General features: G+C 45.2%; 1 protein-coding gene across 9 annotated transcripts in view; it reads left to right on the top strand.

Annotated features, from left to right (window-relative positions):
• The window catches only part of Miga (mitoguardin), a 296,982-nt gene that overhangs the window by 272,034 nt on the left and 9,065 nt on the right, over positions 1–15,883 (top strand). For 8 of the 9 annotated variants that reach the window (XM_070538808.1, XM_070538800.1, XM_070538801.1 and 5 more), the window contains one exon: positions 9,558–9,674. The exons of the other annotated variant lie outside the window; for it this stretch is intronic. In XM_070538808.1, the coding sequence (XP_070394909.1) occupies positions 9,558–9,674 (117 nt within the window). The remainder of the gene's footprint in view (positions 1–9,557; positions 9,675–15,883) is intronic. 9 annotated transcript variants of the gene reach the window in all.

The following is a 15,883-nucleotide window of genomic DNA, read 5'->3' as shown; positions in this document are numbered from 1 at the left end:
TAGCAATACTGTGAATGACAAAACTAACTTTTATTGGGCGAACCTGTGTTTACAAAACAGGCTACACTTATAGCACAACGATAGCAGCGAACACGCTCGGCGATCGTCGAAAATCTGATCAGCGGGTCAAGCGCGTCGGCTTTTATAGATCAGTCGTGGAATGTTCCAGATTAATCGGTGGGACCCGCGTGCCTTCCACAAAGTCCTACACTATTCGCGTCGCGCATACATGCAATCAGATTACACTGCGGTGAAAGACAGTGGAGGGAACCATCGATAACATTCCAGAAACTTCTTTTACATGCAGGCGCGTCCTGCGCTGCACGATAACATTTGTAAGGCGGCCAAACGTGGTCGCCCGATAAAGATAAGTATACGTGTCAATATGCAGTTTCAGCATGAAAATCCGTGAAAGCAATGTACCAATCAAACAAAGGGGGAATCGGAGATACTCACTCAAACGCATTTATTTAGCGGCAAAAAACTGTTATTTTGCTCTGTTGCTTGTTCGTGAGGGACGGCAACACTGAACGCACGTAAGACACCAAGGCACACAATGCTGTTCCATTATCGTCTAGCGACCTCGCGAATCAGCGCAAGACGTCACTGGTATCTGCTGCAGCACTTCCTTCGCGGGAGGCAAAGCATGTGATGAATCGACCTCCGAAGATCCGTCGTCGTCACTGTGATATCGGATACTTTCCACCAGCACCTCATCTGAGATCTCTTCCATAGTGATGGCGCAGTCATCCGCATAAAAAAAAATCACAAAGCTACACATCGTCCAGGGCTGCTCCATTCGCGCACAGTAAAACCTAAGCTTCGGCGGGATAGGGCGAGCCTGAAAGCTTTTCCTTTGCACTGTCAGTTACTGCAGCCTTGAACCTCTTTTGTGATCTGGGCCTGGCTGAAGCAGCTCATAATAATGTCTGCACTTCTTTCCTGCCAGGATGCTTCAAGCATCTCAACTGCTTGAAAAATGGCCAACTTTGTTTCCCACTGAATACTAATGTTTAGAAGCAGCCTTTGGATTAGTCTACATCGGTAGGAACACTTCACACTGTTAATAATTCCTCTGGCAAGGGGCTGAATGAGCGAGGTACAGTTTGAGGGTAAAAACCAGAGTTCAATGTTAGACAGCTCGAGGCCTTCAACATGGTGCGCAGTACAGTTGTCTACGAATAGACAAATTCTGCGCCGTTGCTTCTTGATACCTTTGTCAAACACTCTCAACCAGCCACTAAATATGCCTCGTGTCATCCATGCTTTCGCATTTGTCACGTATTTCACAGGCATTCTGTGGGTCCCTTTAAAGCATCTGGGTTGGGTGCTTCTGCTGATAACCAGTGGAACTCGCTTGTCGCTTCCGTCCGAATTTACGCAGAGCAAAACAGTCAAGTGACGTTTACTCTGCTTGCCGCCGTGACAGACGTCTCCTTTTAGCTTAAGGGTGTGGTTTGGGAGCAACTCGTAAAAAAGGGCAGCCTCGTCAGCGTGGTCTATGTATGACATGCGTCGTAACACTCCAAAATGCCTGGTAGCTTGTGCTCAATCCAAGAAGTGGCACCATCACTTTCTGCAGAGGAGAACTCACTGCTAGTTACTTTGCCGACGATTCCATACCTGCTTTTGAAGCCTTGAAGCCACCTGTTACTTGCTTTTAAATCATTGCAGCCCAAGATACAAGCATAATCCCTTGCTTTTTGCCGCAAAACAGCATCACTGATGGGAACATTTCGTGCTGTCATGTGCATTAACCAAATAAACACCGCTTTCTCAACGTCAGCGTATGTTGATGGCTTCATCTTCGTTTCCTTGCAGTCGGTACCTGACTCCACTGCACTGCGAATCGCATCTTTTGCGTTGAGAATAGTAGACAGAGAACTAGCTGGGAGGCCAGATTTGGCAGCTACATCCTTCTTTTTTTCAACTCCAGAAACTGCGTCATAGATGACCATTTTGTCTTCAAGAATCAATATTTTACGTTTCTTCTTCGAGGCACTCATCTTTGGAATGATACACCAAAGTGACTGGATGCGTGCAGACAGGAGCCAACTTGCACGCTTGCACAGCATCAAAAACGAAGAGACAAAGAGTGACCACGACTCCAGGAGACGCGAAAAGCAGTTCTTCTTAATAGTGTCGCTGGGTGTCAGGTTAACGAAGTGCAGTGCAGAGACTTCTGTAGCTAAGGAAGAGTGGTGCTGCCGATGCACCGCCGGCAACCTAAAAGTGGCAGCAACGTTACTTAGAACAAGCGGCGGGATGTTTAAACGGAGGAGGCAATAAGGCCACAGCCACGGCGATGCTTTGCCGTGCTCCGTCATGGATTGCAGAATCAAGCGTCTTTCCCTTCTTTAGATCACTATCATCAAGAATCGCATTGCCAGCTGGCTCAAGGAACGCAGTGGAGGCCTCAATGTGCGTGTAGACGCATGCAAACAAGCATCGTCCCTCCCTACTCTCTGCGCCAACGGCACTCTGCGAAAGCCTCGCTGTCGCCGGAGCTGCTGCGTGTGCGCCAAGTGCAATGACACTGCTTGATGCTCCGTCGTTGGCGGGGCGACCACAGGCGATGCATGCGGCTGCTGCTCGCACTAAAATAAAAAAATTTGGGGCAACATCCACTAGGTCGTCGGCGATGGGAATTAGTTATTTCTAGGGTCTCTCCCACCGCCACTTTGTTACATAGCGGTCACAAATACATGTGTTTCTATGGAGTGACAGCTGGGAATAGGAAAACTTAAGAATATCGAAAAATTTGTTGTGTGGAGGTTCGTTATAGCCAGGTTTAACTGTACTTGCAAACTTGCGCACTTACAACAGCATATGCACCGCCATGCATTGGTGGACACAAGCTCGACTCTTTAGCGTGGACTTTCTTTACTTTATAACACGCATGGAATAAAGCCGCAAGCATCTAATAATATAAGAACTGCAATTTTAAGCAATAAGTGCGCTGTACTTAATAACAGCTGACTTACTACATCTACATCTTACTACATAACAGCTGACTTACTACATCTGAAGTACCAAGATTTCTCTTCCAGGCTGCACAACTTACTAGTTTTTCAGACTTTCCTTGCAAATTTAAAATTATATTCCTACTTAAATCGCAAACAGCATGCAGATTTTATCATTATAAATCATGGTCATTTCATTTCCATCAACATCTCGTTACACATTCCGGCCAGTTGTCAGTCCCTTTAAGCCTCCATCTTCCTGGGAATCTCTCTCTTGTTAAGCCATTATTTTCATTTCCTGTGCCAGTGTAGCAGGGGTAATAAACTTGTGATATAGTGAAAGCTCCTCAATACATAGTTGGCGAGCACGTTGTTGGGCGAGTCGGTCGTACATACTTAATGAAGGGAATTGCGCTAAAAAAGACACGGACGAGTAAGGACATGGACGGGCGCAAACTCGCGACTGATTTTATTCAGAAGGAACACAAATATATATACCTAGATTCTTATTGCCTAATCATTGCCTAAGCGCACATGCCAAGAACGTTTTTTCTTTCTTATACAAATTTATACTGGAATCACTTACACAATCATCACCTGACTTATCAATGTAAAAAGCCTCTGCGAGTTCACGTGCGACCTGGTTACGACTGCGCCTTAAGATTTTGGTTCTAGCCAGCAAAGGCTGGCAAGCTTTATCAGGCGTAGCCAAAGGGCATGCGCCGCAATGTAAGGGCAAATTTGACCCTTTTTCGTTGACCATAGAGAGCTTGTGTTCCCTTAGTCGTTCATTTATACAACGGCCCGTCTGGCCAATGTAAACTTTTCCACATGTCAGGGGAATTTCATACACAACCCCGACCGAACACCTGACAAACTGGGTGGCGTGACGTTTGGTGCAGTCTCGCACGCATTCCTCGCCGGAGACAATCCGGGGGCACAAAGAGGCCAACTTGCGCGGGGCAGAAAATACCACCGGCACACCGTAGCGATTGGCCACATTCTTCAGGTTGTGGGAGACCCTATGAATATAGGGGAGAACCGCCGGTCTGGTCTTCGGTTGACCGCCACCATCTTGAGGTGTTCTAGGATTCAAGCTTTGCAGAAGCTTCTCTGCCACAGCAGCCACGACGGAAACGGGAAAACCTGGGTGGCGAGACTGCACCAAACGTCACGCCACCCAGTTTGTCAGGTGTTCGGTCGGGGTTGTGTATGAAATTCCCCTGACATGTGGAAAAGTTTACATTGGCCAGACGGGCCGTTGTATAAATGAACGACTAAGGGAACACAAGCTCTCTATGGTCAACGAAAAAGGGTCAAATTTGCCCTTACATTGCGGCGCATGCCCTTTGGCTACGCCTGATAAAGCTTGCCAGCCTTTGCTGGCTAGAACCAAAATCTTAAGGCGCAGTCGTAACCAGGTCGCACGTGAACTCGCAGAGGCTTTTTACATTGATAAGTCAGGTGATGATTGTGTGATTCCAGTATAAATTTGTATAAGAAAGAAAAAACGTTCTTGGCATGTGCGCTTAGGCAATGATTAGGCAATAAGAATCTAGGTATATATATTTGTGTTCCTTCTGAATAAAATCAGTCGCGAGTTTGCGCCCGTCCATGTCCTTACTCGTCCGTGTCTTTTTTAGCGCAATTCCCTTCATTAAGTTTAAACATAGTTGGCAGGGAACACGTATGAATCAGGTGTACTAATTAACCGACAGTGGCAGATGAGTGGCTACGGACTTACTGGCAGGAAAAGAACTATGTTTTAATCCTCTCTTAAGCACACACGAATACAAGTTTGATTTGCGAGCAGGCCACGAAAAGACTGATTTTCACTTGACGCCGCAGCAGCGTTGCAACGACTATGGCCGCCTGAAACTCGGCAAGGCCAGGAGCCAGTTTCTCCATTACACTGCACTTCTTTGCGAACGCCCTCATGATGGTAAATGCACATGCCGCATCGGAGATGACATCACCCGCTTCCACATTGTCGTCGTGAATGGCGTGGAAGTTCCAGAAGCTATGGGAGCAGAAAACACGTCATGACCACCCTGTTTTGACGTTACTGTCGGTGGGGGCTGCTGTCCGAGAAAAGTTTGTGTGCCGCAATTTCATTATATGTGGTCAGCGCGCACAACATTTCCTCGATTCTGGGCTTGCACGCGCTTTAAAATGAAGTATAAATGCTACGCATTAACCATTTGACATGCGGTAAGTGACTACTGCTTAAGCGGTCAGCGAATGCATTACGTTCAATGGCAACAGGATGCTGGTTTCATCACGACTATTAATCCGTCCTAAACTAGAATACGCGTCTGCCATCTGGGATCCCGAACAAACGTATATCATAAGTAACATCGAAGCCTTGCAAAACCGTGCTGCGCGATTTATATTTTCAGATTATTCATGTTACACCAGCGTCACCGCGTTAAAGAATAAAGCTGACTTGGACAACTTAGCACTTCGCCGTAAAATTTCTCGCCTAACACTTTTCCATAAGCTTTATCACCATCCATCACTTCACGATGATTTCTTTCAGTCACCAACAGTTATTTTTCCACGCCGTGACCATCCATACAAAGTCAAACGCATTAACTGCCAGTCATCACATTATGCATCTTCGTTCTTACCACGCACAATAACCGAATGGAACGCCTTACCATCAGTCATTGCCACGGAACCAGACTTGACTAAATTTCAACATTTAATTCGCTCACGACTTGTCGACTAATCGTATTATTATTCTTTTTTGGGACTTTTACAGTGTTTTTCGATATTTGTTGGTGTTTTTTAGTGCAGTTGCCTTATGTTCTCCTAATATGTACTAATGTTTTCTCTGTAATAATTGTGACCTAATTATCTTGTATATTAACTATGTTTCACTGTATTATTACTTCTGTTAACCTCTCTTGTTTTTAGTATGTACAAACTACAACCAGTGCTTGTGATTGACCCCCCCCCCCCCCCCATGTAATACCCTCGTAATGAGGGCCTTTGGGGGTATTTTGAATAAATAAATAAATAAATATTTAAACCGGAATTACTTATTAGGCGCGTACATATTCATTAGGTTTTACTGTATTAGGTAGTTTATGTGATCAACAGTGGTCTAACAAGAAATATCGTTGCAGGCAACATGTTAAATGAGGGACCTTCTCTTCGGCGTGGCCCTGAGAAAGACAACTCTCTTTGTTGAAACATTGGCTGCAGTGACATTTCTCATTCAACACCCTGTTGAGTACTTTAAGCCTCCATTTTCCTGTGAATCTCCCTCTTATTAGTCAGTTATTGTCATTTCCTGCACCCATGTGGCGGGGGGTAATAAACTTGTGATATTAGGCAGTTAATGTGATCGGCAATGTCTTACTCATTCAGCCACTGTTAATTACATTGAGCCTCCATGTTCCTGTGAATCTCCCACTTGTTATGCCATTATTGTCATTTCATTTGCCCGTGTGGCAGGGGTAATAAACTTGTAATATTAGGCAGTTAATGTGATCGACAGTGGTCCTACATGTAAGGTCGCTGCAGCCAACGTGTTAATATAGGGACCTACTCTTCGGCGTTGCCCTGACGAAGACAAGTCTCCTTGTTGAAACATTGGCTGCAGCGGCATTTTTTATTTAGCCACTGCTAATTACTTGAAGCCTTCATCTTCCTGTGCATCTCCCTCTTGATAGGGCGTTATTGTAATCTTTTTGCACTCGTTTGACAGGGGTGTAACGGATTCAAGCCAACATTGTTCATATAGTCCCATACTGTTATGCAGGCTAAAACACTTGAGGCTATGTGTCAAGCATATGATAATTTCCTTCCTTAAGGGTCTAACGAAGTGCCAACTGGACACAGACATAGATAAGGCACATACACGTGCACAAAAGTGCTTGTGTGTGTATGTGCCTTATTTGTGTCTCCTTATGGATACCAACATGCCGAAACTGCTACCCTTTGCAACCTTAATTTCCTTCTGTCTAGTTAACCCTGCTTTTCCTGGAACATGTGGTCCTTTGAGGCTTCAACTAGGGCCAGTTGGTATGCCATCATTTCGTTTACTGGGCTGAAACCAGCACAGTGAAATAAATGTTGGGGTTCTCATAGAGATGTATGATGGCTAAGAGCTTGTTTTCACACTGTTTTCTTTCAGCACAGCGTAAGTTGGAAGCCTAGCAGGCATTTCTTTTTCTTCTGCTTTGCCTCTCAGAGGAGGCAGGATGAAATTGTTATTTAAATGTGTTGGAAGTTTCGCACTCTCTGAGCCAAAAGGTTAAAACACAGTTACGAAGCTAAAGCTTGAAAGATGTTTTTTTAAAGCATTTTTTTTCTTGAAGGCAGTGCACAGAAGTTCATATTTCTTTCTTTTTTTTCACAGATATGGCTGGAGACTTCTTGCCACATATAGATTTTAAATATACATCATGCATGGAAGACTGTTAGCTATTATATTTTTTTTTTGTACTTTATAGATTGGCATTGTTTTTAAGAAAAGTTTCTGAAATCTTCAATGTGGGCTGTATTTGGTGTGCCAGGTTTGCATGGCATACCCGAGTAATCCATATGAAATCTAATTTGGCCATCAGAGCATAAATCTGGCATACTTTTGTAAGAAGCTGTTGCAAGTTACCATCCTTTCCACAGAGTATGAGAGCTTTGGCAGCTGCAAAATATATTATTTGATAGAAAGTAATACAGGATGACAAGTATAGTGGAATGGAATGACGAATCAGTCTTTTGAACCCAACCGTTATTTGAATGGAGTTTGCCAGAAAACATCCAAATTATGAGGCAGGCTTTGACTTTCCCGCTCTAGTTCCTTGTAGCACAAACAGGTTTACGCAATGTCTGCTTTGGAGGCCTAGGTAATAGAGTGATATGCATTTTTTCCTGAAAAACTTTTAAAAACTTTCACTTGCTGCTTTTTTGTCCTTACTCAGATTTCACAGTAAGATTGTGTTTTATGGCCTGGATCGTTCTGTATAAAACTTGATACTGTTCCTTGCATTGTGTGCGAAGAAATAAAAGGCAAGGTTGCCTTCGTCTGCACCGCTCACACGGAGTGATGCCCAAAACATTGCAGCCATGACATTACCTGATTGCTTCCATTGTCTGCAGTATGGCAAAGCATGGCCTTTGATATTGGTTTCTATTAATTGCCTTGGGGTAGGAGGGATGTGGACACGAAGTGAGCTGCAGATGACGAATCCTGCTAGTGACAGTGCAAGTCTTAAGTTGAACAATCGGGACCATAAAATGTAACTTTGCTGTGAAATTTGAGCGAGAACAAAGCAGCAGAAGGTGCGAGATCTTTTCCTAAAGCTTTTCAGGAAAAAAGCACAGGTGACTCTAGTTCATTGATAAAGAAAGATTACGAATATGACTTCTAAAGGAAGCAAAGACTCAGTGTAGTGCATTTTCAGAATGTTTTCTGAATGAAAATGAAGCAAACTACAAAACTTATTTGTAATCTGTGCCGTCATACTAATGTAGCAGCACTGTTGTTTGGGTATGAAATTCAGAAAGGAAATCTTTGCCCTTTTGACTTCTCTGCAATACCCAACATTTTTCTGCCAAATAAGTGAAAGTCAAAGACTAGGCTAATATGATCCTTGCCCTTTAGTGTGTATTTAATTGCTTTTGCTTGCAGCACAAATACCTAGCGGCATATTTTTCCACACCCACTGTGGTGGCTTAGCCGCTATAGTGTTGCACTAAACACGAGATTGTGGGATCGAATCTCATCATGGCAGCTGCATTTCAATGAGGACAAAATGCAAGAACGCCCATGTGCGTGCCGTGCATTGTGGGCATCTTAAGGATCCCTTGGTGGTCCAAATTAATCCGGAGTTCCCCACTATGGCATGCCAGAATTTATTCATTGATATTTTACCATAGAATAGGTTATTACAGGAAAATAGATTTGTAGCCAATGCATTATGTTCATACAGTCTGTGGCCTTTGTTAACACTGCCTGCTTTGAGCAGTGGTGCCCAAAAATTCCTTTGTATTGCATTTCTTTGCATGCATGCACAGTATTTGTGTTCTTAAACTCCTACTGAATCGCCATTTCCGAGCGCCAGTCACCTCCTGTAAGTATGCAACAATTGTGAATATGCACAACACGCACCAGCGTCTTCACAGGTGGAGTGAACATCCCTGATGGAAATGTGTTCGAATGGTTACATTGTTATTAATTCTTTGAATTATGAGCAATCCGATGGCCAGATCACTTAGACCGGGCACCTCACCTTCCATTGCAAGCAGTGCAACTGCACCCTGCTCTCAGGTAATGGCAGGTTTTTAGTTTGGATGCCTGATCAGCTAGGTACCACTATTACTGTCGCACAAAAAGAAAGTCAAATGCTTAGATTGATTTTTGCAATTTTGTGATGTCATGCATGGTGAGGTGGCTAAATTTGGTCTCTACCAAATAAAATATAATTGTAAGTCAACACTGGTCCTCCCTGTATTTGTAACTGGGAATCGAATCTGCAACTTAGTTCTCAGATGAGTCTAGCCACCCTGGTGAGTCATCTTTTGTGGTATTAATCATGCGTGTCGCGAATGATGGTACTGACAACCTCTTTGTGGTGTGTGCAGTTCTCTCATGGCTTCTTCTCGCACTACTACGCCCTGATGGAACAAATTGTGCCCGTGCTTGCCTGGGGCTTTCTGGGCACTGATAATGACCTCAAGGATATGTGCAAGTTTTTCAAGGTAAGCCAAAACATTTCGCAGAAATAGTGTTATCGATTTCCCCCTATGAGGGATGACCTGTTCAATGTGCTTATCAATTTAAACATGTTCTTGACAACGACTGCTATGCCCCAGGAACACGGTGGTGTGCTTGAACGTTAGAGGTGCTTGCATGATGAGAACCAGGTGTAATGCTGTTGAGAGATTCTGGGTTGGTGTGCCGGTTGAGCAAGTACCGTCAAGGGTCGGGCTAGCTAGTTCTGCACAATCGAAAGTGTGACAGTGTGACTTTGGATAGGGAAGCAACCAAAAAGCTGTCTGTTTTTGTTCTTGTCCCACGTCATAGTTCGAATCCAGTTGTGCCAGTTTTGCCTGATGTTGCCGCCATGCCTCGGTGACAGTGCTAGATAATGTCCTGGTGATGGAGCTGAAACGCACTCGTGGCTGAACTGTGCTATTGGCATGCTCAGTTTTAGTCTGGTGTGTCAAATGAACCATAAGTGCCACACATAAATGCTTAGTGTTATACTTGTTCTTTTCAAAATCTGAAAACAGTTGTGAACATGAAGAGCACTTAGTGATCCTCTAAACCACACCGAGCTTGAAAATTTGGTATATAGTGGCGGCTGTGTACCAGTCTAGAACGAACGTACAGCTGGAAGAATTTTTTTGAAATGGTGCTGTAACGGCCAAATTACTGGCATGGACACAGGCTGCTGCCCTTTCTCTCTCACCATGAGTGTGCTCTCTCCTCGTAATGCAGTGTGGAGAGTAGGAGGGTTCCTCCATTGTGGTTGCAATTGGATAGGAAGGATCAGCGATGTGCAGCCATATTATTATGTTGGTGCTCTCGTTGGCCAACCAAACAACCCTGGGAATATTACTCGCACTACCCTGTTGGTGTCACCATGCGCTAACAAATGACTGGGACAGCCCGCAGAGGATTGTTTGTAGAATTTATCGCCTTCCCGTGATGCATAGTGCTGCCATGTTTACCAGAGATGATCATTATGACATTTTATGCACGATACTTGCATTTGTTTAAAACGTGTTCAAAATGTCAGAGGTGGTTTAGCGACACTTAGGGCATGCTATGAGCTTCACATTGCGACAGACCACGTAGCTACTCCTAACTAAAAAGTTGATTCATGTAATTTTCTTAGTGAGTGGCTCGGTTGGGAAAGGTGAAGCATTTTAAACACCCACCGCTGTGTTTCAAGTTGTTCCAAAGGATCCATCCAATTGTCTCAACTCCTATGTATTTAAGGACTTCTGCACGCCTTAGCTGAAGCACCCAGTCTTAAAAAAAAGGGATCAGAGCCAACGATGGCAGCTTCTAGCTGCACCTGACCTTACTCAAGTGGTGGGCTTATTTTCTTTTGCACTGAATTTGTGATGGTGTCAGCTTACTTTTTAATTTCAACTGCAGTTTATTGGTGTAGTGTGCTCTAGAATGCTAGTGCTGTAGAGTGACCTTTAATGCATCCTTTCAGATGTGCATTGATATACATCATTACTGCCATGCTGTTTTACAGTTTTGAAGGAGAATGAATGTCAAACAATCATAAGACTTTATTAGCTTCATTTGATAGCTGTCAACTTGGTGATCACATTATCAAGCCTTGAATCGTTGAACACACAAATAATATGTCCAACAGTTCAAGAGGCATGCCTAGTGCAACATGGCTTTGAAGGTGACATGATGGCAGCCAGAGATGGTGGTCACATTTTATTGTAAATGACAATAAAATGTGGGTCAACTTTATGTGGTATTCTGCAGCCACTTGCTGCACCGCCCAAAACGATCTTGACCCTGTATGAGAGAGAGCTCCTCATCCTCTCTCCCTTCTTCGTGGCTATGTGCGCACTCGACCCAGCATTTCCCACCTTCACTGTGCTCACTGGAGGGGGCTCGGAGGTTACCTGCTTACCTGAGGTTACCTCAGGTTACCTAAGGTTAGCTGAGGTTATGTGCTTTCCCAGCAAGTGCTCGAAGAAGTTACCTTCTGCAGCGATACAACACTGGGACCTTCTAAGGCGGCTTGCTGTCACTGCCTTGAGCACCGTCGGTGAAATGCTGTGGCAGACTTCAATTATCTTCTCCTGCAGGGCTTCTGGAGTCATCGTTGCTGTCATGTATACATGATCCTTAATATAGCCCCTCATAAAAAAGTCAAGAGGGCTGAGGTCAGGTTACCTTGCCAGCCACAGGACAGGCCCGTTTCTCCTTATCCATTGCCCTGGGAAGGTAACATCAAGGCATGCTCGTGCCTGACTGCAGGTGTGGGCTGGGGCCCCATCACGCTGATACTACATTGCGTCAAACCTGGCCAATGGCTAGTTGCAGCAGAAGTCTTGAACCTGCCCTTTGAGGAACTCGCTTACATACCTTTTGCTGGTCAGAGTGTTGTTAAAAAATACTGGGCCAATGACCGTGCTGTCATATATTCCGCACCAAATGTTAAAAGACCGCTGATATTGGTGGCTGGATCTTCCTAGCCAGTGGGGATTTTGCTAACTCCAATAGTGTGCGTTGTGGATATTTACTTGGCAATTTTGAGAAAAGTTCGCCTCGTCAGTCCAGAGTACCTTGGCGAGAAAGTCAGAATCCTGCTCCTCCTGAATCAAAATCCAATTCGCAAAGTCGAGTTTCTTTTGGAGATCCCTTGACTCCAGGCGTTGATGCAACTGCAGAGGATAGAGGTGCAGTCAAGCTGTTTTCAACATCCTCCAGGTAGTTGAGTTGGGCACACCGAGCTGTGCGCCACGCTGCGCGTGCTAACGTGTGGATTAACCGCCATGAAAGAGAAAACATTGGAGCGAACCTCATTATTTATGACTGAAGCTCTCTGCCTCTTTCTTGTCAAGCTTTTTGTTTGCTTCAGCGACTCGTAGGTGTTGAATATTGTCATCTGGCTCGGTCACGTACCCGGGTGCCAGCTTCGAAATATTGTTGCAGCCTGCCATCTCTATCCGCTTGCAGCTCCTAAGACAAGTATCATGTCTGCTTTTCCTATTTGGAAAAAGCATCGCGAAATTGCTCGCCCTCTAACAGCCGATGCACGATAGTCTGTTTGTCGCTGGCTGGAACTACCATCACCACCACGTCCGTCAGTCGCTTTACGCAGCGCAAGCGATAATGGTTGCTAGCCTAAATTGAACAGCCAATGCTTGCGTCACTGCCATGTCGCATTTTAAGCGGCAGCACACCTGGCGGTGCGCAGAATTCTTGGGAGCAGAGCAATCACAACGCACAAGCAGGCATGTCGTGTTTTTTTTTTTTTTTCGCGGGCATCCGCAGCAAGCTGAAAAACAGTAACATAATAGAAAGAAAGACAGAAACTGTTTAGTTGAACGTGTTGGCAAACGACTCTGCAACTTTCTAATTTGAACTTTCTTCCTATAGCCTCATTGCTTCAGAAGTTGGTTAATTAATCTTGACTAATAATCAAGTTAAACAGAATACAAAAATAACATTATATACTGCATACAGAAGAGAGCAACATGCATTTGGTCGCATTGTCTTAAAGTGCATCGGCATATTTTTAAACTCTGGGTAAAGTTCGCTGAAACACCCTCTAAGTGCGTCAAACGAGGCAAATAAACATGTTGCGCAATCACTCATTCACAAATCATGGAGTATTAAGCCCCTCTCCCTTTCTTTCTCCCTCCACTCGCTCCAATGCATCGAGCGCGACGGAAGGCGGCGCGCTTCCTCCCCGCTTTTCTTCGTTACGTGCACAAGACTGACCCACCATCGTCGGCTCACCTCCCCCTTACGATTTCGCTCCCACATAAGGCATGTGGCGCGCGGTGACGATGTTATCACCCTTGGACTTTACACAGAACATGACAGCTACGGCGACAACAGGAATGCGCCTCTGGTGTCCACATAATTGCTATCGCAACAACATAGTAAGAGTATCCGGCAATTGAAGAGTGCTGTGGCCTATTCCTTTCCTCAAAAAAATAAATAAAATTGAACTTTCATCAAGCGACGATTCGCTGCATTACAACGTCTTTTTTTTTTTTTTCTTTTGTGGGGTGGGGGCACCGGAATAAAAAAACGCAAAGGAAAGCATGTTGGCCACAATCGAATGCCTGCTTTGGGCTGAAGCCCCATAAGCCCCCTCGGCTATGCCCCTGGGCACTTCCTTGCTGGCCCAGCTGAATGCTGCCTCATTCCTCGGACCACTACATGGTGTCAGAAGTGGTCTTTGCTTCAAATCGACAATGTCTTAGGACAGTAAAGACAGCAAGCCACCTACAGCCACTGGCAGGGAAATCAAGGTAGTTGCAACACCCAACCTGCAACCGCCGCCGCAGTATGATGTTGAAAACTCGGCCGCATGGCAAAGATGGCATCAACAGTTTGACTACTGTTTTGCAACAGGCCTCCACGCTGCTGGCGGTGAATTCTACATCAGGATGATGCTCTACTGCTTGGGAACCTAGACACAATACATTTTATCTTCATTGCAAGTGCACAGTGAAGACTTTGCAAGGTACAACATCATTGTTAGCAAGCTCGCTGGGTACTTCGTACATCCCGCCAATGAGCTGTATGAGAGCGCAAGGTTTCATCAGCCAGTTCGACAACCAGGCGAGTCAGCTTATGCGTTTTTCACGGCTTTCGGGAACAGGGTTAAGCACTGCAATTATTCTTCACAGGATGTAGAAGAGAAATTTGTCCACAACCATGTTATCATAGGCCTTCGACATGCGTAGTTGATGGACACACTTTCCCGCACTCCGAACCTTACGTTAAAGGAAGCACTCATTCTTGTTTTGCCAGTCTGGTGGCACAAAAAAAAAGAACGGGCAAATCTTTCAGCGTGCTCACCAGGGCCACTAGTGCATCCCGGAGTGATAAACACCAATGCAAGAAAGGTCATGCAGAACCACCGGCAGCAGCAGATACGCAATGCAGGTCCCATACATGCAGGCAGTGTAAGTACTTTGTCACTTTGTGGATTTTGCACACGGTCTTCTCATCCACGCACCGAATGTCCTGCACCTCAAGCGACCTGTAACAAATGCAGAAAGAAGGGTCATTTTGCCGCAGTTTGCCGTTCGGGCAAGAAATTGTCACCTGTGGAATTGAGTGAAATCAGTTCAAGTGGCAACGTCTGGGCGAAGTTTGTCGATGACAAATGGACGGAATGCTTCTGTGCTTCAAAGTTGATAGTGACGCTCAGGTCATAGTCATCCCCAGTACATTTTCTAGGATTCCAGCACATCTCAAGGTGCCAGTGGGAGAGCTTTCAGAACTGGTGAGCCAACCCTTAGACGTGCTGGAAACGTTTGTCACCACTCTGGAATGGAAGAACAAGTTCACAAAGCACTAGCTCTACATCGTTCGCTCACAGGTCATAACATTTCTTGGGTTTCCTGTGTTTAAAGAATTCGGTGTTTTGAAGTTTGTGGACCCAGTGGACAAGGTTGGAAAGAGTGGCGCGACATCAGACCAGCTTTTCCGTGGCTTGGGTGAACTTGGTGGCACATCTTAAAAGCAACAAGCATCCGTTCGAGCCTCCAAAAGTGACGGCCATACGCTACAGATAAGGGTCGGCTGATAGCACGCACTGCTTGCAGGCGACCGGGCTAATCAGTCACCAGAGCAGGCGTTAGAAAGTGCTGCGACACGGTTTGCCACGTTCTCACGCCTTCCATTTACTTTTGACTGCACCTGTACATGTAACAGTTTGCACAGAACTAAATGTGCATTGTAATGCATACAGTTCAGCTTCTACAACACTGCACAAAGAGAATACCAAGAGTGAACCTACAGACATCAAATCCAATGGGGTAGGTGCAAGCTGCCTGAACAAGGAGCACTTGTGGGTCACTGATGCTCAGATTGAGCATAACGTTCATCACGTAACCCACTTTTTTATATGCCTAACCACGATGGGCCTGATGCACGGTCGCGGTTGTTGAGTGCAGGGAGCTCCACACCTGGCCGCTGGCGATCGGGCATCATGAAATGTCACAAATCCATCCCGTGTCCAAAAAAGAAAACGGAATGCAGTCTTCCTCCATCATTTTGGCACGACGTAAAGAGACTAAACAAACAACACAAGCTGAATTTCACGCCATGAAACTTGATGGCACAGGTAGCAACAAGGCGACGACGGGGAATGTTTTCCACTCGCATAATCGCGCACCCAGCACCCCGAACGCTTCCTCAGGCCTACGGCAGGGGCCGCTCACTTTTTTGCAAAGTGTCT

This window comes from Dermacentor albipictus, chromosome 1, assembly GCF_038994185.2.
Source record: "Dermacentor albipictus isolate Rhodes 1998 colony chromosome 1, USDA_Dalb.pri_finalv2, whole genome shotgun sequence".
In the NCBI taxonomy this organism is placed as follows: domain Eukaryota; kingdom Metazoa; phylum Arthropoda; class Arachnida; order Ixodida; family Ixodidae; genus Dermacentor; species Dermacentor albipictus.
Note: the sequence above shows the minus strand (reverse complement) of the source record. Positions and strands in the feature narration are given on the sequence as shown.